Source organism: Mustela lutreola, chromosome 13 (genome assembly GCF_030435805.1).
Source record: "Mustela lutreola isolate mMusLut2 chromosome 13, mMusLut2.pri, whole genome shotgun sequence".
NCBI classification, from domain to species: Eukaryota; Metazoa; Chordata; class Mammalia; order Carnivora; family Mustelidae; genus Mustela; species Mustela lutreola.
Genome location: NC_081302.1, coordinates 2,354,806 through 2,382,663, shown reverse-complemented (window position 1 = coordinate 2,382,663; position 27,858 = coordinate 2,354,806). Strand labels below are relative to the sequence as shown.

The 27,858-nt window shown below is 57.4% G+C and overlaps 1 protein-coding gene and 1 long non-coding RNA gene across 4 annotated transcripts; both read right to left on the bottom strand.

Annotated features, from left to right (window-relative positions):
- Window positions 1–41: 41 nt before the first annotated feature.
- RAB20 (RAB20, member RAS oncogene family) lies at window positions 42–27,858 on the bottom strand. 3 transcript variants are annotated; one of them, XM_059143868.1, is made up of 3 exons: window positions 27,416–27,858; window positions 5,231–5,353; window positions 42–1,112 (listed from the first exon to the last, which is right to left on the bottom strand). In XM_059143868.1, exons 1-3 carry the CDS (start codon window positions 27,585–27,587, stop codon window positions 604–606), a joined length of 804 nt encoding a protein of 267 aa, XP_058999851.1. In that variant the 5' UTR covers window positions 27,588–27,858; the 3' UTR covers window positions 42–603. The 3 variants fall into 3 exon arrangements, with proteins under 3 accessions (XP_058999851.1, XP_058999852.1, XP_058999853.1); XM_059143869.1 differs by lacking the exon at window positions 5,231–5,353; XM_059143870.1 differs by lacking the exon at window positions 5,231–5,353 and having other exon boundaries at window positions 27,517–27,858.
- Window positions 5,362–15,435, bottom strand: LOC131813531 (uncharacterized). Its single transcript, XR_009346855.1, has 3 exons — window positions 15,254–15,435; window positions 9,689–9,911; window positions 5,362–7,876 (listed from the first exon to the last, which is right to left on the bottom strand). It is a non-coding gene; the product is annotated as an uncharacterized LOC131813531 (long non-coding RNA).

Here is a 27,858-nt window from a genome sequence, read left to right as displayed (position 1 = left end):
GGGTGAAAATAAGGTCTCAGTCAACAGTCTGCACACCAAGGTCTTCTCATAATCCTTTTTAATAATAATCATAGCTCGCACGGCTACAACCAGCATGAAAGCAGGAATCCTGGACTTTGTATAAATTAACAAGGCAAGAGTCAAGGTGACACATCCACACAGAAAGGCCAAGCGGAGAGACTGCCACGAAGACAATGTCTGCGAAAACACGGAAGTGGGACAGGTGCCACGGCCAGGTGCCCACGCACACCAAGTACCACGCCAGGTGCCACGGCCAGGTGCTCATACACGCCAGGTGCCGCAGAAGCCGGGCCACAGGCTTCTGCAAGGCCAGGATGTAGGAACGGACCAGCACCGCACAACGGTCCTTGGGAGTCTTGGCTCAGAGGAGTGTTTTCTATAGGCAATTCCCGTGTCCCCCGCTTCCCACGCAGCGATGCAGATGGAGGAGCCGTCCCCGCAGACATGGAACACCCGCTGTTGTTGTCCCCAGACGTCCACCTTCGTGTGCCGCCTGCTCGGCAACTCCGCGTGCCTTCTGACCGCAGCACACTGGGCCGACCCCAGCCCACCGCGGACACCGGGGCTTGGGGCCCCGCGGAGTCAGGCGCAGCACCCAGACCTGGTCTGTCTGGGCGTCTTGCGGCTGCTGATGTCCACGGTCTGCGGCGGCCCCTGGGCTCTCTGCCGCAGGATCAAGGGCACCACCATGTCGAACAAGGTCTCGAACAGCAGGTCCACGTTGTAGCCGGTCTTCGCGCTGGTCTCAAAGCACATCTGCTCGGCCGCAGGCACGGCCTTCTCATCCAGCATCTTGTACTTGAGGATCTTTCTGTAAAGGGCCACGGCGTCCTCCGGCTGCACCAGCTTGGGCACTTCGGGTGACCTGCCGCTGCCGGGCCTCCTCCCGGCCCTCGGCGGCCCCTCCTCGACGAGGTCCGTCTTGTTGCCCACGACGGCGAAGAGGCAGTCCGTGCTGGCCGTGTCCGTGAGGCCCAGGAACCTGTCCTCCAGCTCCAGCAGGCTCTGCGGGTGGCTCACGTCGTAGGTGAGGATGACCGCGGCCGCGCCCCGGCAGTACAGGGAGCCCAGGCCATGGAACTGCTCCCGCCCTGGCCGGGAAGATGGAGAGACAGAGAGAGAAAGACCCCAGTTGTGTCTCGTGCAAGGACGTGCCCCCCCAACCACACCCCACGGCAGCCCCAGCGGGATGGTGGAAGCGGACCCAAATGCAGGTGTGGCCAGAGCCAGGCCGGTGGAGACACTGTCTTGCACAAAGGAGTGAGCGGCCCAGGCCCTACGGGATCCAAGGATGGTGCCCTTCTGCCCCAGGAGGTGGCACAGGCAAACCTTTGAATTTCACTGCACGCATGTAATTCAGAGAAAGGGTCACGGGTTCACACCACTTGGGTAGTAAAGGGACCCCTGACAACAAAGAAATAAAGAACCTTTGGTCTGTGAGTCTTAGGAGCTTGGACAGAAGGCATGTTACCCACACACGTATATTTATTTAAAATGTGTGTCCGTTGCCAATAAACCACCATTTTCAGCCAAATGACCAGAGAAACACAAACAATTTCTACCGCAATCCTCATTCTGATCCGGCCCTGACATAGGCCAAGCTACCCCGCCCCCCTTCCGGGCCGGCTGGCTGCCCGCCGTGTCCAGCCCCGGGGAGAGCAGCATGCCGAGAAGGCCGGCCTGGGCCCACACCGACCGCTGACGTCCCCCCGCACAGAGCCACGCGCAAAGCCATGGCTCCCGATTCTCCAGCAAAGCCCCAGGCGACCCCCCACGTGATCCAGAGGGGCAGAGGCATGGAGAAGGTGCTTCCAGGGCTGGCAGGGGCCGCGGGCAGCTGTCTCCCGAGATGCTGAGAGTGGACACGAGGGGTCAGAAAGCAAGCTCCCAAGGGCCAGCTGCTGACGGCGGCGTGCACCCCAGAGCCGCACGCTGCCCTCTGCACCGACAGCCAGCGGTCCTGGGACGGATCATTTCATGCCCCCGTCCCAGGCACTTCCTGGACCCACCCCAGGAGGCGATGCTCGAGGAGTCTTTAGAAACAAACAGGAACACAGGCCGCGGCAGGCATCAGCCGAGAAGAAAAGTGTGACAGGCTTCCCCCCATCGCCCTGAGCTCGGACTCCTCCGTCAGACACCAACCCCATCTCCAGCAGCGAGGAGGGTTTCCAAGAGGAAAAATGCTCCCAGCCCCCACCCACCCTAGCTCTCCCGAGGCAGTGGCCACAGGAGAGGGCGGCAGCCTTCCAGCCGTCCCGGGGCAGTGTGTCCGAGTCTGCCAGGCGGTTCGCTGGGGACGACTGGGGACAACTAAGCCCAGGCCTAGAATACTCTTCCTTTCCGGATAAAAACATCTGCTTTGCCTTTTAAAAACAAGAAAAAGGGGGCGCCTGGGTGGCTCAGTAGGTTAAAGCCTCTGCCTTCAGCTCAGGTCATGATCTCAGGGTCCTGGGATCGAGCCCCACATCGGGTTCTCTGCTCAGTGGGGAGCCTGCTTCCTCCTCTCTCTCTCTGCCTGCTTGTCATCTCTGTCTATCAAATAAATAAATAAAATCTTTTTTAAAAATTAAATTAAATTAAATTAAAAAAAAAAAAAAAACAAGAAAAAGTACACAACAGTGATACGAGAAAAAGCTGTAGTAACTAAGGGCGCGGGAATGGAAGATCCCACATGCCAGGCTGAGAGGAGCCCGGAGCCCGTCCGAGCAGCCGCTGCGGTCCCACGACCCACGGGCTGGGCGTCCCCGCGACTGAAGGGCTTACGGGAAGCCGCCTGCGCGCTGGACGAGCTGAAATACTGTTTTAGAGACTCTGCGGCGATCGGCTGCTTTCCTACGCGTGCAGCGCCCATCGTGGCACAGACACAGCGAACAGAACCAGGAACTGAACCCAAACTGAATTCAAGTGGGACGCCCTGGGACACGCGGCATCGAGACCACAGCGAACACGGAGTGGGATCGGGAAGACTCGGCCTCTGACAGCGGGCTGCGCCCAGTCACAGTACTTGAACTCAAGCCTAGTGAGTTTTCTGGTGGTTTGCAGGCCTAGTGGAGTGAGGTCCTGCTGCTGCACCCCGAACCGCTCCGGGTCTACGCGGGCGGTGCGCACCAGCCCTCCCACCGCAGCCGGGGCGGGTCTCCCTCTCCCCCCCGCACCATGTTCCCCGGCCTGAGGCCCCACATGCCAATTCCAAAGCCAAAGCCCCAGGAATTCCCGTGTTTCCCCTCCTGGGCTTCACTGAGGAACTCGACAGCCTCATGGTCAGATTCCAGGGGCGCCAGGCTGCCTCGCGCCAGCCCTGAGAGGGTCAGGAGAAAACCAGGAGCTGCTCCGAGTGGACCAGTGCGGCTGCGGGTGGTCGGACCCCGGACCGAGTGACGGGGCCAGGCTGCCAGGGTGGGCGAGCCCAGACATGTGGCCTGCCGGTGACCCGGGCGGGCAGGAGCCCAGGAGAGCGACCCAGCCTCCTCCACCTCCAGGAAGCCGCCTGGGCTCCCCCTGCAGTGCGTGGTCCACAGGGCTGCAGGTCGGGGGCCTGTGAGACTGTCCGGGACCCCTGGCTCATCTCAAAGCAAATCAAGACGAACCCCGTTTCACTGGGGTCCCCCCATGTACTCATCCGGAGGAGGGCCTTCTCTTTGAGGCTGAATCATCTTCCATTGTGTGCCTGTGACACACTTTCTTTGCCCATTCATCTGTCCAAGGACACTGGGGGAGCTCAGAGCAGCAGGGACACACGTACTCCGAAATGGCATCTACCCTGAGGCATGGAAGACAGCCACATCTGGAGACACAGAGACTGGCCTGGTGCTCACCAGGGCCTGGGGGCAGGGGAGAGGGAGAGCCGGAGAGCAGGAGGGGGAGGGAAGCTCGGGCCAGGGACCGGGAGAAGCTGGGGGGCATCAGAGCGGCGGACATGCCCACGCGGCCTTCCGAGCAACCACACAAAGGGGGCCTTGCCCTCCGCACATCTCAGAGGTGGCAGCCGCGACCGGAGCCCAGAGCCGGGACCCTGGCCCACCTGCGAGGCAGCCTCTGCTCTCACCACCCGTGGCAGAGCTGGACTCTGGGCACAGACCATCTGCTTTCAAGTCCCCACAGTGTGACCTTGGCAAAGAACTCTGAGTCCCCCCTTCCAGTGTCCTATGGCCAGTCCCCCCCCTGAGGGAGGCTATGAAAGTGTGGGACACGGGGAAGCTCCCAGCAGTGTGCGTGCTCTACGTGGGACCCCTCCCGGACCGGAGCACAGACGCCTTCCCAGGACCCCATGTCCCGGGATCGTCACCAGGCGCTCACACACAGGCTCCGGTGGACACGTCCACTCCAAGACCGCTGGTCTTATTTTATGAGCCTGCCTTCCAGAGGATGGCCTTCTCCCCAGCTCCGGGTGTGACACTGGATCTGCGGGGCTAGACCCGTGTGGCTGAAAACAGCCTGGCAGCAGGCACAGTGGGGGAAGGGGGACAGGGACACGAGTCGGCCGCCCACAGGGACCCCAGGCAGCTACTAGACAAGGCAAACTCCTCGATTGGCTTCTCTTCCGTCCTCAGCCGTCCTCGGCCCAAGGACCACAAGCCCTCAACCCCGAGCATGGTATCACTTCTGCTTAAATGGTCTGAAATAACACATGGGTGCGGGGCCGTCGGAAATCACAATGCTGGCTGCACGGTTTAAACACAGGCATGTTCTGATCCATTATTTCTGAAATGAGAGGGACACGGGGACGCCCGCGCCAGAGCACATGGACCAGGCTGTGGCGGGGGCGTGGGCGCCCGTGTGATTTGAGAAGCTCCCTGGGGAAGGCGAGGGGCAGCCAGAGGGGACCCCCACCAGCTTGTCTGGAGCAAGTGGGAGACAAGCCACCAGTTGTTGACGGGAGAAGCAGGAGGCTGCTGATTTCGATGGGCCGGAGAGTAAGGTCTACCAGGAAACACAGACACAAACAGGGGGAAAAAAGGAACTTTTTTTTAAGGCAGAGGATCACAGAGGGTCAGAGGAAGAGAGAGTCTCCTACAGACTCCAGGCCCAGCACGGAGCCCAATGAGATCCTCGATCCCAAGACTCCGAGAACATAAGCTGCGCGGAAATCAGGAGTCGGACACTCCCCCGACGGAGTCCCCGAGGTGCCGGGAAGGAGGAATTCGTAGAACACCCTGCGGGATCTGGACACCCAGCGGGCAGGAGTTCACAAAAACCCCAGAGTGGCCACCTGAGAAAGGCGAAGATCTCAGGTCACAGCACCGAAGGTGGGAATGGGGAGAGACAGGCAGCGTGGAAACAGCCTGGAGGAGCCCCGTCTCGGCAGAGCTGTGCAGTCCCTCCCTTTGAGATCCTGTAAAAATAGAATCCCTCTTTTATGCCCTCAAGTCCCACTGTGGGACTATACACACGACCTGTGAGATTACTGCAGCTCGAACATCCCGGCTGTGTTCTGGCTCGAGTCCACCGCCACGGGCGGAATCTGCAACGTTCCCACCTGGCTGTGCTTCGGAACAGACGATAAGCACGGCTGGAGAAAGGCCTGGGGACACGGCCACCCCCAGCAAGGTTCACAGATGCTTGAAGCCCCTTCGGGCATTAAGAGAAAAGCCGCACCTGTGCCCCCGGGGTGATGAAAGGCCTGGCCGTCCGGGGCCAGCACGGGGTGCAGCCGGTGTGCTGTCTCCCAGTGTGCGCACAGAGCAGAGGCAAGGATGCTTCCAACAAGGATCCACCATCCCCCAGGGGTCCCAGGCCGCACACAGGGAGCCCCCACACACCACACACCTGTGTGTCAGCTAACCACAAGGCGGCAGTGCCCGTCTGGTCTCCAGCATTAGTGCAGATGTGACCATGAAGGTTAGAGACCTGCAGTCAGCTGACTCTGAGCATGTAGATGGTCTTCCACGATGCGGGTGGGCCTTGTCTAATCAGTTGAAGGCCATCAGAGCCTGGGATTTCCTGGAAAGGATTTCTGCCTCCACACCGCAGCCTGAGTGACAGAGCCTCTCAGCCAGCTGCCTCACAGATCCGGAACTCCAGACTGCCACAGCAGCTCTTCCCCGGTCTCCCGCCTGCCAGCATGCCCCGCAGATTTCAGACTAGAGAGTTCCACCCCCGCCGCCGGCTCCCTCCCTCTCTCCCTTACTCCTTCCTTCTTTATTGTGTATTTATTTATAAACTCATGAACGTATACATATTATAATTATATACAAATTTTGCATTTACATAATATATATTTAATATATCAATTATGTGCAATACATATACATGTAAATACAAAAATGTTTTATGTTATGTGTTAATATAATTAAATGTTAAATATATATATAAATTTATGTTTCCATTTTTATAATTACATTTACTTCCACGTCCTACTGGTTCTGTGCCTCTGGGGAAGCCGGAGGATCACACCCGTTTCTCTGGAACGATCACACCCGTTCCCTCAGGAACGAGGCTGTTGAAAGCCAGGGCTCCCCAGAGGGTGCGCGGTCTCAGTGGCCCGTGTCCCCTCCCGCTCTCCCAGCTCCAGACTGTCTCCAGGGAGGCCCCGATCCCCCCTGGAATGGAGAGTGCCCCCGCATGGTGGCCTGGCAGCCGTGAGCAGCTCACCTTCTGGGCAGGCGGTCCGCGGTGGCCCACAGCTGGGTCCCACCCCCAGACCCGCTGGGCCCCACAGGCAGCAGGAGACCGTGGTCCTGGCCACGCTCGCCGCTCGCCCACAGGAAGGAGGGCAAGTGCAGGGACAGGCTTCTAGCAGCTGTACACATCGCTGAGGACTGAGGCAAGACCGTCTGCCCTGCTCCCGGAGCCGACCGGCTGTCTTCCCACATGCAGACCCCACGGGGCAGACCCTTCCCACAAAACACATGAGCCTCCCTGCCAGGGCTTCAACAGCTGAACAAGAAACACAGGAAAGCTAGGATTTCCAGATGCAAGACCTAAATGATGTGCCCCAGCACAGGGGCCGGGGCGGAACGGGGACGTACGGGGGGCATTTGCTGGGGTAGGAAGTTCTCTCTTCCTTCTATCTTGCATTCTTGCTTTCTGTCCTATAAAAGGAGGCCCTGTCATCCGAAGGGGGCGGAGTGGTGGCCCCCAGATGCCCACAGGCCCTCGGCACTGGAGCAGGTGGACGGGCCCGAGAGGAAGCAGGTATCAGAGCGCCGGGCTGTGGCAGGGTCCTTCCCACGGCCATCCACGCCTGCGGGGGGACAAGCGGAGGCACAGAGGCTGACACCTGCAGAGGGAACACGAGGCGGGGCCTGGAGGGCCCCGGCTGCCAGCCCAGGGGTCTCCAGCAGCTGGGACAGACACACGGAGCAGATGTCCCCCAAAGCCTGCAGCCGCCCACGCCTTCACTCCAGACCCCCCAGGATGGACAGAATAAACCCCCGCCCAGGACTCACAGTCCGCAGGCTCCCCAGGCTGCAGGGCGAGGCCTGGCCGGCCACAGACGCCAGAAGCCACACATCAAACAAGACCAGGTCCACATGCAGGGGTCAGGCTGCCCAGAGAAGCTTCTGCTTCCTCCCCTTGGCCCTCCCGCTCCCTCCACACGCAGGAGACAAGCAGGACATCTGTGGCCTGCAGTGACCCGCCGAAGGAGAAGCTGATGGGACAGCTGGGACAGCACTGACCTCGGGTGCCCCGGCCCATGGGGACAAAGTCTGTGTCATCTACGGAGCCAAGTCAGCAAATCTGCTGACTTCCCGAAAACAAGTCGCCAATCCCATGGCTAAGTCCCTGTGGACAGCAGCGTCTAAAATTGCTTCACTGTTTCTTCTCAGCCTGGGGCTGCCACGGGGAGGACCTCTGCCCTCTAATTCAATCGCGCGAGAAGGAACCAACCACCCAAGGCCGGTTCGCTGTCTTTCTGGAGAAATGCAAGAGGGAAGAAGCGGTCACCACCGAAAACTAACATGTCAGCCGCGAAGGAGGCAGCAGCTGGCGGCGCCCCAGGGGACACTGTCCCAAGACCCAGTGTGAAAAGCACAGGTGGCCGGCACCAGGCAGGTACGGGCAGGGGGACACAGTCCCCTGGACGCCGGAGCTCCTCCCTGCCGAGCGGGCAGAGCGGAAGCAGGGCTGGGCCGACCGCCGGCTCTTCAGGCCCCCGTGTGAGTCCGTGGGGTACTCATGCCCACAGCACATGCTGCTTCCGGCACCGCGCACAGCCCGGACGCGTGCAGACGCCTCTCAGGGACGGCATGCAGGCCACCCAGCAGGGTAGGCATGGACCCCGGCCATCGGGGTCAGTGGCCCCGCTCCCCGGGCCAGCTCCCAGTCCAACTCGAGCACAGCTTAGGGGGGAGACCTGGGTTCAAGAAAAGAATGCCAGTATTTCAAAATCCAGAGGAAACAGCGATGGGTGGGTTCTCTGTTACCAGAAACTGAGCAAACCCAGAACGGCCAGGTAAGTGCAAAAAGAGAGAAGCGTGAGCTGTGGAGTCGGCTCCCGTGGGACGGCAGCTGCCTCCCTGCCAGGCAGCAGCGTACACGAGTCTGAAGGAGCCGGTCCCTGCTCTCAGACGAATGGGGGTGCACCGGGTGTCCACAGCCCCATCCTGAGGCCAGACCCTTCCCACCGCCCGGGCGAGGCCAAGCCCCCAGGTTCACACGTCCCTGCACAGGGGACCCCCTCGGACTCTGTGCCAGGCGAGACCCGAGCCAAGGGCCATCAGCTGGATGGTGAACCGGAGTTTGAAGAGACAAACCGTACCCCACAACACAAACGGGGCTGTTTTTCTGCCAGAAGGAAGAGCTAAAACCCAGCACCAACAGCAGAGGGTTGGTCACGTTTCCAGGATAAGCTCCTACTAACAGCCCGAGTCCGATTCAGGCGCTCACGTGTACAGTTCCTTACGTTTTGTGCTTAGCAGCCTGACGCCATTAAAAGGTCTAAAAAAACACGGCCCACGCCGTGGCATGGAGGAAAGTGGCTGCTCTTGCAGCCACGGAAGGCCACGCGCTTCCACGGGACTGACACGAAATCGGGGCTGCGGACCACACGGGGGGGGCCGCTGCGGGCTGGGGGCACGCGGGCCCGAGCCGAGTCCCGAGACGTTCTCCTCTCCCCGGCAGAGGAGCCAGCCCTGCGGCGACTTCCATCTCCCTGGAGCACCTCCTCCGGGACAGAGAGAAGGCCGCCTCAGGAAAAAGGAACTTGTTTTCTCATTTAAACACACGCAGCGTGCTTTTACCCAAATTGGCACATGGGCCATTTCTGTTTGTTTGATGACTTGATGACTAAAACACAAAACAAAGACCGTGCCATAAGCCAAATGAACTAAATCATGAGCTGCACAGAAAGTAGTCCCTTGCCTGTGACTCAGCACCAGGCTTTCCGAAAGGACAAGTAAGGCTCCGTAGTCACTGGGGCTTCCTTCTCAAGTTACTTCACTCTCCTCAGACATGAGTGTACCAAAAATAATTCCATAATAAAACCAAACAGTTCAAATAAAGATACGATCTCTAACAATCTGACATTAAGAAAAAGAGGCAAATCCAAAGAAAAGACACTTACATCAAAGACTGAGCTTTAAAAAAAAGAGAAAGCTCTCCCACACCCGCACGTCTGATCCGATCTCCTTTACCTTCAACAGATACACTGTTGTCCTGGGACAACTAACTTCTAGAACGAGGTTATCAGAGAAAAATTCAATTATTTGCCAAATGTTCTACTTACTAAAGCAGGAAACTAAAAATCGTTTCGGACTTTTCAGGGCAAGTTTTTACTCGTTTCAGAGTCGAGACTGAACAGCAAACGTTCTTTATGGCGCTTTCTTGAAACACCAACTTCTCTAGAACGGCCTCTCGCCGCAGCACCCCATTCAGTCAACGGCGCAGTTATTTCCGACAGGCCGGCTCTCCAGAACGGTGTCCTGTTCTTCTCCAGAATACAAAGTCTTCTGAGAAATCCACACAGCAGAGAACAAAGGTTTTTCTGTTAATTGTATCCCGAGGGAAGCATATTAAACCTTTTCTGAACAATCCTAAGGAATCCCAGAATCTCCTAGATGTTTACGACGTCTGGCTATCTCTTGCTTCACACTGGGCGTGTTCTCATAAAACCCCCCGAGAGTACCTTATCCATCGACAGACACTGTGAAACCAGGACCCCGTCTGGGGATGGCTCGGGCGGCCTGGAAGTACCTGGTAGAATTTTATCAGTTCAACAGCGCAGAAACCCTTTTAAGTCAATCATATTAAAGTATTCTGTTAGAACTCATTTTTTTAAAGATTCAATTGTTTATTTTAGAGAAAGAGAGACACAGAGTGACCAAGTGCATGAGCAGGGGGAGGGCAGAGGCAGAGGGAGAGGGAGAAGCAGGCTCCCCACTGGGCAAGGAGCCCGGTTACGAGGCTCGATCCCAGGACCCGGGGATCACAATAAGCCAAAGGCAGATGATTAACCGACTGAGCCACCAAGGGGCTCCAAAGTAAATCTTTTAAATAATTACTTAGAATAGTCAAATTCACAGAGACAGAAAACAGAGTGGTGGCCGCCAGGACTGGCAGGGTACTGAGCCTCTTCTGGGAAGGGGAGAAAGTTCTGGAGCCGGCAGTGATGGTCGCACAACAACCTGAATGTACTTAGTGCCACAAAGCCGTACAGTCAGAAAGGAGTCATGGGGTCGTTTCGCTATGTGTATCTTACCATGGTAGAAAGACTTTCTGTGGGCACGCGGGTGGCTGAGTCCGTTAAGGGCCCGCCTTCGGCTCAGGCCACGCTTGCAGGGTGCCGAACCGACCTCCGTGTCCGCTCCCTGCTCAGCAGGAGCCTGCTTCGGCTCCCTCTCCTCTCTGCTCGGGCTGTCACTATCTCTGCCACTATCTCTGTCTCTCTCTCACAATTAAATAAAATCCTTAGAAAAGAAAAAAACTGTGTAGGGTGCCTGGGTGGCTCAGTGGATTAAGCCGCTGCCTTCGGCTCAGGTCATGATCTCATGGTTCTGGGATCGAGTCCCGCATCGGGCTCTCTGCTCAGCAGGGAGCCTGCTTCCTCCTCTCCCTCTCTCTGCCTGCCTGTCTGCCTGCTTGTGATCTCTGTCTGTCAAATAAATAAATAAAATCTTAAAAAAAAAAAAAGAAAAAAACTGTGTATTTAAAGAGATGACAGACAGACAGACAGAACTGCATGTGAAAAACGGCACCTACTAAGAACACCAGAAAACCCGAAAGGCCGAGTCCCCGCCCGTCTCGACCCTCACAGCTCCCTGCTGCAGCGGCTGTGAGCCCAGAGCACTTCCTGTCCCCCGGGAGAGTGGACTCGGGAGGGCCGGGCAGGACCTGGATGCTTGGGGCCACAGACCTCCCTTTGGAAAGCAAGGCTGCAAAGCTGCCAGTGGCCCAGCGGCCGTAATCATCAGCGCAGGACGAGACCCACATGAGCACAGCGGACTCTGCGACTCACCGCAGCCCGGCTGTGACACTTTGCCCGTCAGCCTCCAGTGCCTTCTCCTGGGACTCTGAGCCTGGTCGCGTTCCCGGGGAGCAGGGGGAGGCGGCGGCAGGTGGCTCAAGCTGCAGGGCCACTTGCCAGGTGTCAGAGTTTCCCTCTTGAGCGCAGGGGCCCGGGCTACACAGTAACCAGCCGGAGTTAATCGGACTGGAAACGAAGAGGTTTGGAACGCGGCTCTGCAGTTGCTGAAGAAAAGGAGGCGGCTGAGCAAGCAAACAACAGGTGCACAGTCTCTGAGAAGTGGGAACAAAGTGTCCGCGGACACGACACAACCGCAGTGCAGGGCCCTGCTACTCCCAAAGCTCTGGGAAAGGCAAACCACACACTGTCCTTATCTATTCCTAAGGCCAGGTCCGGGCAGGAGAGTTCGGGTTAGGACACACTGTCGGGAAGCAGTTAAAACACCCCGCTCTCAGCCTGGCTTTTCATGCCGTAGGACAAGCAGCAGCCAGTCCGAAAAGAACTGCTTCCTCTGCCCTCGGTCATTGACACAGGTGTCCCTGGGCCTCAGAGTCCCCACCACTGCATCTGTCAGCACCCCCTCTCAGAACCGCCGCCAAGAGCTGAGATCCCACTTCATGTGCCCAGCAGGACGTCAAGCTAGACACACGTGCACACTCGCAGGCATGTGCACACACGTACACGTATGAGCCTGTGTGCACACACGGTAGTCTGTCCTTCCCCACTGGATGGGGCACATACGTGATCTGGAAGCAGAGCCCCGCCGCGCTCACGCAGCTGCTCAAGGACACCCAAGAACAAGCAACTCCTGGCACCGACAGCAGAGTGATTAGTCTGCATAAGGAAAACGCCAGACAATAAGGGTTTTAAAAGCTATGGAGGGGGCGCCTGGGGGGCTAAGTCATTAAACACACCTGAGATGGAGCCCTGTGTGGGGCTCCCTGCTCAGCGGGAAGCCTGCTTCTCCCTCTCCCGCTCCCCCTGCTTGCATTCCCTCTCTCATGATTTATATGTCAAATGAATAAATAAAAATAAAAAATAAATAAAAGCAGAGAAGGGTGTCTGGGTTTCTCAATCCATTGAGTGTCTGCCTTCAGCTCAGGTCATGATGCCAGGGTCCTGGAATCGAGCCCACGTCGTGCTCCCTGCTCAGCAGGGAGTCTGCTTCCTCCTCTGCCCACCTCCCCCCTACCACTTGTGATCTCTCTCTCTCGAGTACATACAATCTTTAAAAAAAAAAAAAGCAATGGAGGGCCTCTAAATTCCGTTAGGAAAAGAATGGGATTGGGTCGAGCATTTTTTTTAAAGATGTTTATTTGTTTGACAGAGAACGAGAGAGAGACACCACAAGCAAGGCGGGGGAGGCAAGAGAGAGGGGGAAGCAGGCTCCCCGCTGAGCAGAGAGACCCATGCAGGGCTCGATCCCAGGATCCCAAGATCATGACCCAAGCCAAAGGCAGAGGCTTAACCCACTGAGCCACCCAGGCGCCGTGGCCAAGTATTTTTCAGAGCAATGCTACTCTGAAATGTGTTAAAAGGCAATTTTCAAGAAAGGGCAAAACCATGACTCCCATAAAGATATAAAAAGCAAATACTGAGGCGCCTGGCTGGCTCAGTCAGGACAGCACACAGCTCTTGATCTCAGGGTCATGACGTTGAGCCCCACATTGGATGCAGAGTCTACTTGAAACAAACAAACAAAAAAAGTAAATACATGTTAAAAATTTTATTTAGTTCATTGAATGAGGGAGCCAGACAGATGTCACCACTGGCTGAAAGGCGTCAAGGGGACGCAGCTATGGAAGGACACACGGTGACAACACGGAGTGCCACGGGATATACGTCAGGCACGAGGAAATTAATGAGCACACGGGGGCAGAACCATCTTCTCCACGGGGGACAATGAGCCACCATAGCCTCAAATCCAAGTGAGGCCCAGCCCACCACGCACACCTTTCCTTCGCAGCACGAGGCGTGGGGACGAGTCCTTGGCCCGCGGTCGCGTCCGCACCCGAGTGAGGTCCACAGGAGGAAAGCCTCTGCCTCGCCCCCTGCTCGTCCCTAAGCTCTGCAAAGCACCCGATACGTGGCAGGTGCACAGAGCTGACTGAGCGAGCGGGTGGGCGAAGGGGTTCACGCCTCCTGCGGTTCACTCTGGGCACGAACGGGACTGAACCAGAGGGAACCTGGAGGCGGCCGCACCGACTCCTGAAGCTCGGACAGGCACAAAATGGAGAGTCAGCACAGAGTAGGAAGATAACAAAACCCTCGCCTCGAGCCCCAAGAACAGGTACAGAGCGGTACGTGGAAAGGGCACAGACACGACGGACCGTGCCCTTTACTCTTCTGGGGGCCTCTCTCGGCCCAGCGTGCCTCCTGTTGAGAACGAATGCTGACCGTCCCCGGACTCTGGCCAACATGCTACCAGTTTTTGAAGTTCTTTATTCCTGTTGGCTCGCCTCACTCCACAGAAACAGTGGTCGCTTGGTCTCTGACTGGAAGCTGGAACTCAGCATCCAGCAAAATACATGAAAATTAAACAACCAACCCAAACCATGCCCATCAATCAGCCCAAAAGTTATTCCTCAGCAGGTCAGAGAGAAGCCACGAGATGGGAATAAGGACAGGTGTCCCCTCCTTACAAGTGCTCAGGGACCCTGCTGGGCCTCCGGGGAAAGAAGAAAGCCTGGGTGTGGGTCCTGCGAGCCACGCGCGGGCCCCTCACGCCGCGTCCTAACTGAGCTGCAGAACCAACCCTGGAAATCGGGTTTGCTACCACAATTTGAGGACGAGGCAGCTGAAACTCAGAGACAAGAAAGAACAATATCCTGCCAGAAAACTGTCCCACTGATTTGGCTAAAAAAAAAAAATTCCACTGCCTCCCAGACGTAGCCGTGAGCTGGAAGTTGGGGCCACTGAACCATCGAGAGGCCTGAGACAATCACTTTCCACAAGACCCACCATCACCCATCAGCTGTCTGTTCTGAGCAGACGCCCACTTTGAGTGAGGACACAGCGACTGGCAGGCCGGCCGTCTCTGCGGGGCCACAGACCTGGGGGTCTTTCCGGCACACAGGCTTGACCTGATCCGGAGTGTCTGTGAACAGGCCAGGCCGAACGTGGTACCGTAAAGCACAGGGAGTGCTCGTCCTTCCCCAGGACTCGGGCACGGAGACCTGAACGGCCCCCAAACCAGGCCCACGAGCTCATGGCAGCGGGTGGTGGGTCCCACGGGCCCTTCTTGAACCAAGTCACCCAGGACTGGTGCAGCCGAGTCCACGGCTGAGAGACCAGGGACCCCCGTCTGAAGGGCAAGTCCAGCGCTGTGCTGACCTCCACCGCTGCACAAGAACACCACCTCAGGCACGGGGCATTCCGGCAGCTCGACATGGCAGAGGAGTGGACGACACGGAAGCTGTTACTTAAAAGACAGGTGGCCCCGAGGTTGGAAGCACTTTTAACCTAGCACCACAGGGTGCCGGCAATAGACGGGGGCACGGCGGTACCCATCGCCCCATCGTGCACGCGCACAGAGACTCCGTGCTGCTGAGAGCACGGCCTGGGCTCACTCTCCCTCACACTAGAGGTCACCTCTGTGAAGGACACACACGCTGGGGGACCATGTGCGGAAAGCCCGGGGCAGTCAGTCCAGCTCAGCCACTTCCGGGCTTCGGGTAACCCGGCATGGATGGGACCTTGTCACCTCCCGGGGTCCTGGGGCGATCCAGGAGCCAACACACATACAGAGCCAGGAACAGCCCCGGTGTATACAGTAGGCGCTAGGTAAGCAGCAGCTGCCATTTGGCCAAATCTGGGACGGAGCCTCACCTCGGGGGCCGCTGAGACGGGGTCTCTAAACAACGGCGAGGTAGCTGAGCCGCCGCCACTAACCGCCGCACGCGCGAGCTCTTCTGCACAGCTGCGCGGACTCACGCGCGCGCGAGCGCTTCAGGTGCAGCCGGAACGGAAAGGCTTCCTACGTCAGGTGTGACTCTCGTGCACCCCCGCCTGCGAAGCCTCCTAATAATGAAATGAGACCTTTCAAAGGATAAGTAGGAAAACAGACCGGCAGAATACAAAATCCGAACATGAGGGAAACTTTTTTTTTAACTGTCAATTTTTTAGACTTTTTTTTTTTAATTTCTTTTCAGTGTACCAGAATTCATTGTTTATGCCCCACAGTGAATGCTCCATGCAATTCGTGCCCTCCATAATACCCACCACCAGGCTCACCCACCTCCCGCCCCCACCCTTCCAAAACCCTCAGATTATTTTTCAGAGTCCACAGTCTCTCAGGGTTTTTCTCCCCGTCCGATTTCCCCCAACTCCCTTCTCCTCACAACTTTAGTTAGAACAATGCATCCCAAGGCACCTGGGGACCTCCGACGGTGAGGTATCTGCCTTCAGCTCAGGTCATGATCCCAGAGTCCTGGGACCGAGCTCCACATCGGGCTCCCAGCTCAGTGGGGAACCTGCTTCTTCTCCTGCTCCCTCTCTGTTAAATAAATAAGATCTTTTTAAAATACTAAATGAATAACTACTCCTCTCTTAAAAAAAAAAAAAAAAAAATCCTGCGTTCTTGGGACGCCTGGCTGGCTCAGCGGTTAAAGGTCTGCCTTCAGCTCAGGTCATGACCTCAGGGTTCTGGGATTGAGCCCCACGTCGGGCTCCCTGCTCAGCGCAGACCCTGCTTCTCCCTCTCCCTCTGCTGCTCCCCCTGCTCCTGCCCCCCCCAAGTAAATAAAATCTTCTTAAAAAGTGCACGTCTAATTTTCAGAAATAAAGGAGAAAACAAACGTACAGCAACTTTCCCACATATTCCATGTTCCCCGACAAAACACAGTCTGCGAGCGTGTCTGGAGAGAAAGGCCATCACAGAGACGGAGAAAGCAGCTCTCCGAGAACCTGTGAGGCAGACACCCCCAGCCCAGCTGCGGCACGACTCGCACACGCTGAGCGTTCAGGGCTCCAGAGCGAGGTGGAGGGTCCCCGGGGCCGCACGGAAACACAGGAACCCCCAGCCCCCTTCTGGGTGTTCGCGATGTTGGTGAAACGCAGCCACCACGGCTGACAACCGAAGAAGGGGACGATTTCTCCCTGTAACAAAGGACACGCACGACAGAAGTCCTGGGAGGGGAAGGAGAATGTCCACGGCCTGACTCGGCACAGACCGGCCGACGGCCCCGCCCCAGCCCCCTTCCCGAGGGTCACTCCCGCCGAACAGTTTGACAAATAAACACAGGAGCAGCTACAAAAGAAAAGATCTTTTGTTTCTCTACCAAAAAAAAAAAAAAAAAAGAAAGAAAGAAAGAAAGAAAAACAGCGCTTCCCAAACAACGCTCCAGTCAAGGGACGGCTCTCCCGCGGCCACGGGACTGGCCTTGACCCCAGACCCTGCAGCCCGGACGGACGCCCCATTAGGCTGAGCGCTCCAGGCTCTCGGCTGCCTCCCCGGCCGGCTGCCCTCCCACTGGGGACGCCGTGGGGACAGTTCACACGTCCTTTAGGTCCACTGAGCGAGACAAGCACGGGGAGCTGCGTGAGCACAGGGGCGGGGGGGGCCTGAGGAGGACGACGAGACCCCCGAGCCCACCCCCTCGGGAACAGCGATCGGCAGCTGACTGCCAGCTCCTCCCGCCCCGGCCCCGGAGGCCACAGGCTGTAGAAGCGGACCCCCGCCATCTGTGGTCCTAGAGCTGTCCCAGCTCGGTCACGGCCAGGCCTTCACCAAGCCGGCCACGGGACAGGTGCAGGCGGGGTCTGTCCCTTCCGAGCAGGGACCGCCAGCCTCCGGTCTTAGCCTCCGCTGTGCCGTGCCGCTCCCAGGGCGGCGGGGACCCGCGGGCGCTCCGCACAGGGAGGGGGTCAGCTGCGCCCCCGAAGGTCGCAGCACGAGAAGGACAGCGATCGGTCTGTGCCCCGCGGGCCTCCGATCCTGGCCCGATCCTGCCCCGCTCCCAGAGCAGCAAAGCACCATCGCCTCCGGGCCCGGCTTCCCGCGGAGGGGAGACGCCGGAATCCCAGCCACACGAAGCCGCTGCGAGGCCTGGAGCTTGGCGGGCGCCCCGGGAGCTGGGACAGAGCTCTGCCGCTCGCAGGATCCGGGCCTCGGGCTCTGCCGGCTGCATGTCAGCCACCTGGTGAGCGTCCCCCAGGCGGCTTCTCCACTCCAGCACCCCCGGGACCTCCCGTGGACTGAAACAGCGGAGGCCTGAGACGACACTCCAGGACGGGACGCCGAAAGGCAGCGCAGAGCAGGGGGGAGCGGGACAGAGCCCCCCACTCTGACGTCAGCCCGTTCTGCCACCAGCTGGCCATTGGACGTGGGACACGAACTTCTGGAGCCCACCTCTTCATCAAAGAGAGGGAGAAGCTGAGGAGACGGGCGGTCGCGGGAATCGCACCAGCCTCTACCTCGTCCACCCGTGCCCCGTGACACGGACGGGCCGCGAGCGACACCTGCCCGGCCAGGACGGAAGACCCTGAGCGGCTCCACCGCTGAATCATGGTGCCTGCGAGGGCCAGGCTGGTCTCGCGTTTGCCGCCAGCAAGCCCACATAGGTCAGAGCCAAGCTCCTCTGTGCCCACCGCCCCAAGGCTGTCTGATCCCCGTTAACAAGGAAGAGGAGGGGGTGCCTGGGTGGCTCAGTGGGTTGAGCCGCTGCCTTCGGCTCAGGTCATGATCTCAGGGTCCTGGGATCGAGCCCCGCATCGGGCTCTCTGCTCGGCAGGGAGCCTGCTTCCTCCTCTCTCTCTGCCTGCCTCTCTGCCTACTTGTGATCTCTGTCTGTCAAATAAATAAATAAACTCTTTTTTAAAAAAAAGAAGAGGAGGCGTGGTAGGGGCTGAGCAGTTTCAGAAGTGGGAGCGGAGCACAGCCTTGCGCATCCACACCCTCCAGGTCCACAGGACAAATCAACCAGCAGGGGTGAGGTGCTCTGGGGGAGACACAAATTCTAGAAAGTGCACGCATTTTGGTTAGCTCACTCAGAGCGGAGCGGGAAGGCAGTGCTCCAGAAAGGGCTGCATTTTGCATGCTGGCTGGAAATAATTTATCACTGGAAACCAAGGGATTGGTGGCCACAGCAGGTCTCACCACGCTCTGCAAGTGACCTTGTTTCTAAAAAAAAGCTGCAGAGACCAAAACAAACCGTGAAATGTGTGTTTCGTGGACCAGAAAAGATATCAAGACCAAAACCTTACAATTCTCAGGTCTGCTACTGCAAGGGGCCACTCTGCAAACGCCCCACCTGGTTCCAGACACACGCACGCTATACCGTGTATGTGTAACACACATGTTACACGTTACGCGCACGTTACACCCGCAGAGAAAAGAACAAACTCGGGCACCTGGGTGGCTCAGTGGGTTAAAGCCTCTGCCTTCGGCTCAGGTCATGATCTCAGGGTCCTGGGAACACGTTTGGTGTCGGATTCTCTGCTCAGCAGGGAGCCTGCTTTCCTTCCTCTCTCTCTGCCTGCGCCTCTGCCTACTCGTGATCTCTGTCAAGTAAGTAAATAAAAAATCTAAAAAAAAAAAAAAAATGAACAAACCCGCCCTCAGATTTTCCCACACGTGCTTGTGTCGAGTCAGCCAAGAAAAACAAGCAGCAGCCTATTTTCCTCACGAAGGGGGCTGGGTCTTAATTACCTGCGTAATAAACTCTCCAAGTCCGTCCGTGAAAACGAGGTCTCTGAAACGCTGCACCACAAATGAAGACGAGCGCAGAAACTCACCTCGTCACAAACGGTGTTGGCTCAACTGCTGCCGAACGTCCCCAGACCCTAAAACCCAGACAGCCTACTCATGGGTCACTCACCTGAGAGATGAAAATGTGTATTTACGCAAAAACCTCTATGTAAGGGACGCCTGGGTGGCTCAGTTGGTTGGACGACTGCCTTCGGCTCAGGTCATGATCCTGCAGTCCCGGGATCAAGTCCCGCATCGGGCTCCCAGCTCCATGGGGAGAGTCTGCTTCTCCCTCTGACCTTCTCCTCGCTCATGCCCTCTCTCACTGTCTCTCTCTCAAGTAAATAAATTTAAAAAAAAAAAAAATCTTAATTAAAAAAAAAAAAAAACCCTCTATGTGAGTATTTATAGTGGCTTTGTCCATCATCACCAAACTGAAAGCCATCCGAGTGTGCTCCAGCTGGGGGACGGACAGGCATGAGCGCCGCGGCACAGAGGAATTCAAACGCCTGACTCAAAAGAAGCCGGACTCCAGACGCCCCGTACTCTGGGTCTAGAGAAGGCCAGACTCTAGGGACAGAGACTCATCGGTACCATCTGGTGCCGACAGTGAGCCGAGGAGACTCCAGGGACACAAGATTGTGGTCTACGGTAGAAATAGTTTGTATCTTGATTGTGGTCACACAACTCTAGGGATGTGTCAAGTCTCCTAACTATACACTAAAAAAAAGTGAATTTTACTGCATAGAGGCAAACATTCAATAAACCTTAGATATAAAACACAACCTAGACAATTCGACCAAAAAACAAAAACTATTACCTATGCAAAACTTGTTGCCAATTTCTAAACAAACCTTTTAAAACCCATATGAAAAAAAAAACCTCCCCAATTTGCCTAAATAGCGAATTAAGCACAAAATAGCATTCTGCTATGTGTAATTTCTTTTTAAGATTTTATATATTTAAATGAGAGACAGAGCAACAGTCAGAAGGAACACAAGCAGGGAGAGTGGGAGAGAGAGAAGCAGGCTCCCCGCCAAGCAGGGAGCCCGATGCGGGGCTCGATCCCAGGACCCTGGGATCATGACCTGAGCCGAAGGCAGAGGCTTAACTCACTGAGCCACCCAGGCGCCCCACGACTATGTGTAATTTAAAGAACAGAAGAAAACCGAGTCCACCCTGGCGGCACCTGGGACAGGAGCCTGTCTCTCCCGAGCCCCGTGCTGGGACGGGTGGCGGCCGAGAATTCGCCAGCAGTGTTCTTCTCCTTTGCTCTCAGTCCCTGAAAAAGATGCCTCCTTTCTGACCACCGCGGGGTCGGACGTGACACCGCTGTCCCTTTGCTTCCACCTCTCCTCCGGCTGCTTTCGAGACTTCCTCCTTGTCTTTTGTTTTCAGGATTTCGTTATGTTGTGTCTTGGCAAAGATCTCTTCCCGTTTATACTGTTTGGGCTTCTCTTGGCTTCTAGAACCTGCCGGTTTCTGCCTCTGCGGACTTCGGGAAGCTCCCGGCCGTTACTTCTGGGACTCTGCGAGCCGCGCCCTTTCTCCTGTCCTTCCAGAACTGGGCCGGCGCGGTGTCCATCTCCCGCCCCACCGGCCACCCGGCTCCAGTCACTTCCCCCTGCGCTCTCGGTGCTCCGGGCTCCGTGTCTGCAGCTGTGTCCCCACGCCGGTCCTTCCTTTCTCCCCTCCCCCGGCTAGGGAGTGCTCCCCGAGCCTTCTGGTTTTGTTACCGCACTTTTTCATTCAGAAATTTCCATGTGGGTCTTCTTTAAATTTGATTTTGCTGAGACCCTCTATTTTTTTCATTTGTTTAGGGGTTCGTGATTGTTCACGGAAGCAGGCTCTGGATGGCTTTCATGACCCCCTCCGTCAGCTCTGGGCTGGCCTCTTGTGATGGTCCTTTCTGACTCAGTTGGAGATCTCCCTGGTTCTTACATGATGAGTGTTTTGTTTTATTAAAACCTGGACATTTCCACCCTGTGCTATGAGAAACTGGATCTTCTTTAAATCTTCCCTTTGAGCTGGTTCTTTTGTCCCAGTAGGGCCCAGAGGGCTGGGGCTCGTGCTTTCCCTTCCCTGACAGGTGGAGGCAGAAGCCAGACTCCAGGGGCAGCCTCCACGGGCACTGCCCAGGGGGAGGGCTAGTCACTCCTGGCAGGAATGAGAGTCCCCACTCCTGTGAGATCTCGATGGTACGGATGCGGGTGCCCCAGCTTTTTCTGAGTGTTTGGCTGGACTACTGCACTTGTGATCTAAAAGGTTCATTGGGGGGCGCCGGGGTGGCCCAGTCGGCTGAGTGTCGGACTCCGGATTTCCGCTCAGGTCCTGATCTCAGGGTCCTGGGATCGGCCCCGCACCAGCACAGTGGGGAATCTGCTTGAGATCCGTTCCCTCTGCCCCTCCCTCTGCTCACACAGTGCACACACTCTCTCTCTAACAATAAAACTTTTTGAAAATAATAAAAATAAGTAAATAAATGCACACATACACATATAAGAGATTGTTTACTTGGCTACCTCTTTCCTGATCCTTTGGTGAATGAACGGGCTTTCAACTTTGTCTTGTCTGTTCCCTTAGGCATTTCTGGGTTGTTGGTTTCTTCAGCTCCAACTCTGGGGAAAATGAGGCAGAAAGAAAACCCAGGGAGCCCACCACTGTGTCACTCGGTGGATCTGGAAATCCCCCCAGCCTGCCTTCACTCCACCTTTGAAACCAACGCTGGAATCTTCCTAGGCCAGTGGGCACTGGACAGCAGGACCAGGAAAATCTGTCGTCCCAGTGATGAAGCCATTCCCATAAGAGGAAACAGTCGTGGGGTGCCCAGGGGGGCTCAGTCGGTGAAACGTCTGCCTCCAGCTCAGGTCATGATCCCAGGGTCCTGTGATCAAGCCCCACATCGGGCTCCCTACTCACTGTCTCTCTCTCAAATAAATAAATATTTTTAAAATATACAAATAAAAAAGAATGAACCGTCGTTTAAGCTCATCTGTATGTACGCGTGAGGACAGCTGTGTGTACACATTTTTGTACAGAAAGGGAAGTTATGTGAGTCACAGCAAAGCAAGAGGCAAATCCGAGATGAAATCCGAAAGCCCAGACCATCCTCCAGACACAGTACATGGGGTTCAGGCATGAGTTAACCAGTATGGTTGACCCCAATTAGTTAAATTCTCCCGAATCAGCACCACGCGAGGGAGCCTAAAATACCTCTTCCCGCCCCCAGAGTCCTCGGAGCCCCTCCAGGAGGCCTCCGGGCCGACCTCCCAGCCCCCGCACTCTTCCCAGGCGTCCTCTGTCCGCTGAGGTCTCGGAGGATAATGGCGCCTTGTCTGCCCCGCTGAACCCAGAACCCTGGCTTTCCTTCCACCTGTCTTAACACCCGCATTCATATTCTGGCCACCGTTTCCGATCAGGAGAGCAGAGGAATTCTGCAAACGTGGCCCTGCACCTCTCGGAGGGTGAGCCCTTGAAGCCTGCGGTAACGGGACAGATGGGGACCCGCCGCCAAAGACACAGGCTCACCTACCACGCCGGCTCTGCAGCCTCGGCGTCCAGATCTCAGAGGTAAACTGAGATGTTTTTCCAAGAACTTTTTTTAGTGGGGGCTCAGATGATCTTAAGTCCAAGCTCAACCCTCACCCCAGTCCAGTTCAGAGGGACCACACAAACCCCCACCACCACTGCTTTTAAGTGACCGGGGTTCCCCAAGGACTGAACGCCGGTCTACAAGTGCATCAGCCTGGGTATGGGCCAGTAAGACCTCATCTATGCCGACCAGCTCAGTCTGCTAACCTCCGGAAGGGATGTCCTCTGCCACATGCTCTCCCTTCACACAAACACCAACCGCTGGGCTCTGCGCCACCAGGTTTGGGCCTCCGGAGCCAATCGGCAGCCGCACGAACGTCATCAGAGTCAAGAGAGATCCAAGTCCTCCGACCTCAGCTCCGGCTTGCACAAGCTGTCCACCCGCTTCGGCACCACGCTCTCGGGGCTCCCGGAACCACACAGTCCTCACAGGCCAGGCCAAAGGGTCAGCGATCAGCAACCATGGGGTCCCCGTCAAAGAGAGCTACTCTCCAGCTCATCACAACACCAACTGTTCCCTGTCGCTCCCTGGATCCAGGAGCAGCTGCCTCCAGGGGGAGCTGGGGGCTGAGGCGTCTACACACGGTGGAAGGGGGATGATGGGAGCTCCCGGTCCGCACAGATGGGCCGTCTCCTCTGGTTTCTTCGGCGGTGGGTATGCCTCCCCATCCTTCCGACGCTCACAGGGCAGAGGCCCTCGGCTCTGCCACAGGGCCCAAGACCTCTCAGCTAACTTCACGGGCACCACGATGTCATACGCAGACCTGTGGCATTTTCTCCTGGGTTGCACCAAAGTTATCTGAGAGAAAGACCTTAAACCGACTATCACCTCTGAGATGCAAGGATGGTCTGACATCCTCAAATCAACGGGACATGTCTCACGAACAGAGCCAAAGAAAGAATCATCATTGTCCCCGTAGATGTGGCAAAAGCATGGGACAAAACTCAACACCATTTGTGATAAAAACCATGAACAAACGCGGGAGGGAAAGAAGACATCTCAACAAGCCGTCGTCACACCAGCCGCTCCGAATCTCCCCTCTCTGACCTCTCCGTTTACTGCAGAATTCCTGACTAACGGCGGACCCGCTCAAGCCTCTCTTGTCCTTCTCTGACAAGCCTCTCTTGTCCTACTGTGCAGCCGTGGTCTAAGCACCCAGAGCTAGGAGATGGTTGTTCTTCCTCAAACACCAACAGAGCCCTTCCTTCCAGGTACCACAGTTCAAGCACCGGGCCAAGTTCAGCCCACCGACGGCTGGCAGCGCTTCGGGTGGCAGCTACAACCGCCCCATCTCATGGAGGAGAAAAATGACATGCGGACACACAACGCGCACAGGATCGCACACGCGGCCAGTGGCTGCAGCCAGCAGAAGGGCACACGCCACCCCCACGGGCACCCCGCAGACACGTCCCAAACCCTGGAGCCTGTAAGTGGTTATGCTATGGGGCAAGGGGGACTAATGTCACAGACAAATTGAAGTTGTCCACCAGCTGCCCTTCAAGAGAAACAGGGGAACCCAGTGGAATCACAGGGTTCTCTAAATGTGGGGGAGGGGGCTTGACAAGTCGGGGTCCGAGAGACACAATGACAGACACCACGGCCTTGGGGATGGAGGATGAAGAAGCCACGGGATGTGAGCAGGGAGCTGGAGAAGACGCCAAAACAGGCCCCCCCACCCCGGACCCTCCAGAACGGAGCGCCTCAGTTTCAGCCCGGTCAGACCCATTTAGGACTTCCGACCCGCGCTTTTGAAGCCGCTAAGTTTGCTACTGAAACAGATTTTTGTCCTGGGAGCGGGGACTGCTGTGACAACGCTGGACGTGGCTTTGGAACCGGGCAACAGAAAGAGGCGGGAAGCACACGAGACGCGTGATGGAAAGGGCCTGCCTGGCCGTGCGTAGATCGTCCCAAGTACAGTCTCTAATAGCCCCGCTAGCGAGGGCGGAGGAGGAAGAAGGGAGCGAGGGAGAGAAACCCGTACTGTCTTTAGAGGATGCCAACCCGGCATGGAGACTTCAGGGAGAAACACGGGCGTTAGGGTGCTGCCAGCGTGAGCTCAGATGGAAACAGGGAACGTGTTTCCGGAGGCTGGAGGAAAGGGGACTGAGTGGTCCAAACTGGTCCTCGCGGGAGGGATCCTGGGGGAGCAACACTGAGCCTCACCCGCCCCCAGAGGCTGCAGCCTAGGGACGAGGAAAGGAGGCGGAGTCGAGCCTGCAGGGCTCCGGGGATGGAGTTTCTCGGACGATCTGGTGTGAAATGACGCCACAGCTTTCCTTGCTCCCCCGGGGTTGAAAACCCACGAAGCTGCCGCCCCAGGCGTGGAGGAGGGGCTGGGCTGACTTCACTGAATGATGGGCACCATCTATCCAGACTGCTCCGGCCAAGACAGCGGTGGCGGATTCCGCTGGGGCCCCATCTCGTCTCTGAGCAACCGCCTTTGGCTTCCAGAACGTATCAAACCTTCAGAGTGGATGTCCCACACCTGTCTGCCCAGCGAGGCGAAGGTCAGAGCAAGGCACCATGAGCGGAACACACGGCACCGGGACAGACCAAAGTCTGAACCCCTGAGCTTCTGCCAGCCTCCACGGCCCCATCCCGGACGTGGACGTGACCTTGCCCGCCTCGGAAGGCCTCTTGTGTCCCTGAATCAGGTATCTATTAACCAGCCCAGCAAACCTCTCCTGCCCTCTCCAGCTTCCGGCAGGACGAGAGTCCCTCCAACCCTCCTCTCCCCTCTGCTACTGAACAGTCTGCCACCGCGCACACCCTCCCAGGCCCCCCTCACTCACCTCCCACGACCAGGGCCAGCACTAAAACCACCCTCCAGTGGGTCCTTACCCTCCACCTTGGTTATGAAAAGTCAAATAAACACAGCCTGAGGCGCAGCGTCTGTGGGATGGGAAGGATGTTCAAGAGGAAGACAGAAAAAGCCCACCCGCAGTGGCGCGGGTGCCAGGCGCGGAGATGGCCTGTGTCAGCACCAACACCAAGCCTCGGTCACCCTGTGTGTGTGCACACAGGTCAGCCATGTGGGGACCGGGCCTGGCCACCCCCGCTGCCCCAGGAGCCTGACCCGGGGCACACTAAGGGTTTCAGGAACAAGAACGCAGGAGCCAGGAAATGAGTCGCCAGCACAGCACAGCATCTACTGTATTACAAAATCCTCTGGTGATCAGGGTCCCCGCTGCGTCACATCCTGGTCACTGAAGAAAGTGGCCAGCCAAAATTACTTTGCTAGTTCACACTCTTGACTCCAGAGAGCCTGCTTGGCACCAAAGGTCGGCTCCCATTCCAGAAACCCCACCTCCCACGGCAGACGCCACAGGGCTGCTCAGTTGGGGACCCCAACGCCAATCCTGATCTTCCCCTTGTAAACCAGGGACAGCAACGAAGGCCAGCCGGCCAGCGGAAGGACCAACAGGGCCAGCCTCGCACAAAACAGGCAGCCGAGTCACTTCAACATGAAGTGACTTTTGGAGCTTACGGTCCATCCCTACCAAACGCTTAACACTACCAAGTCAGCTTCGGGGAAGCATCTGGGAACGTGTCTGCGCAGCCTGGAGGAGAGAGCAGGGATGGGTCCACCTGTCCCTGGGAGACGTTGTCTTCACAGCGTGACTGCAGATCGTTTAGTCAGCCATCAACCACCACACTAAAAGGGGCCGCACGAAAGGAAGCAGGACGGAGCAAGGCAGATGGACATCCTCGAACTCCATCAACTCCACTATAAACCGGGAGCTAGTTCTAATTTTCTCTACCCAGCAGAGCGGATGCCCAGGCTGGCAATCGAAACTTTCTAGACGGGACCTTCGGTATTTGCGCCACTTCTGAAAGTGCTGGGGCTGTGCAAGTCCAGCGCAGGGAAAATGCGCCCAGCGATTCAGCGCCTTTACTTACCTCAAACACCTCCTTCCTTGCCCTGAGGAAGGAGGAAAACCCTCGGGCAGGACTGTCCTTACCAGTGCACTTTTGCAGAGTGAACAAACCGAAAGCCTGAATCAAGACCCTGTGATGTGTTCTTTTGGAAAAATCACAAAAACTACATGTACTAAAAATAATTCATCACTATTTTAAAAATGCTTCCGCAGAAAACCGCATCAGAGCCCCGGGACAGACAGGAGCCGAGATCAGGCAGGTGGCAAGTGAAGGGGGAAACGCAGACGTGGTCCGCCCGAGCCGGAGGTCTGCGCTCGGCTTCCTGGTCTCCCAACCAAACCCTGAAAGCCTGTCTGGAAGGCTCTGAGGCTCAACTTCCTCTTTTGTGAAGAAGGGGTCATTACACGAGCCGTGCTCAGCCCTCCAGGTGGCTGGGGTAACAAATGAGATCCCGTCCATGAGCGTGGGGCTCCCTTCAGCAGGATGGTGGGGCTCCGGAGCCCAGCGGCCACGGGTACACAGACACCAGGAGCTTCTCTCTTTGGAGTGTCACCTGTCCCGTCCCTAAGACCCACGGAGAGGCTGAAGTTTCCCACCCAGCAAAGGAGAACAAGCAGGGACAAAGAGGGGCCCAGGATGGTCTCCCACTGTGCCTAGGGACCCGATCCGATCCGGAGATGGGGTCACACGCAGTGCAAGGCAGGACCCTGTGCACGGGGCCCCAGCCCTGGGGGAAGTCCTGCCCGGCCCTGAGGGGCCGTGCCCTGGGGGATGCTTATCTCCCGCCGCGGGGCCCCAGGACGGCGGGCCCCCGAGCGGTGTCCGCCCTCACCTGCGGTGTCCCAGATGGAGATGTTGTAGGAGCGCCACTGCTTTAGGTAGAAAGCACCGCCCACCGTGCTGACCGTGTCCGGGAAGCGCCGCTCCATGTACCTATGCAGCAGCGACGTCTTGCCCACGTTCGTGTCCCCCAGAAGCACGATCTTCCCATCGGGCTTCCTCATCGTCCCGCAGGAAGTCCCCCTCCTGCTCCCCGCGCGGGTCCGGCCGGTGCGCGCCAGGCGCCGCTGGAACAGCCGGTCGCCGCCCCCAGAGCGCCGGACCCCGGGACTCGCGAGGACCCAGACTCGCGGAAACCCGGATTCGCGGAGACCCGGGCTCGCGGGGAGCCGGAACTTGTGGGGCCCCGCCGGGACCCTCCGGCTCCGACGCCTGGGAGCGCGGAAGAGGAAGTGGGTCTCGCAGCCCGGGAAGGAGAGAAGAGCCCAGCCCAGC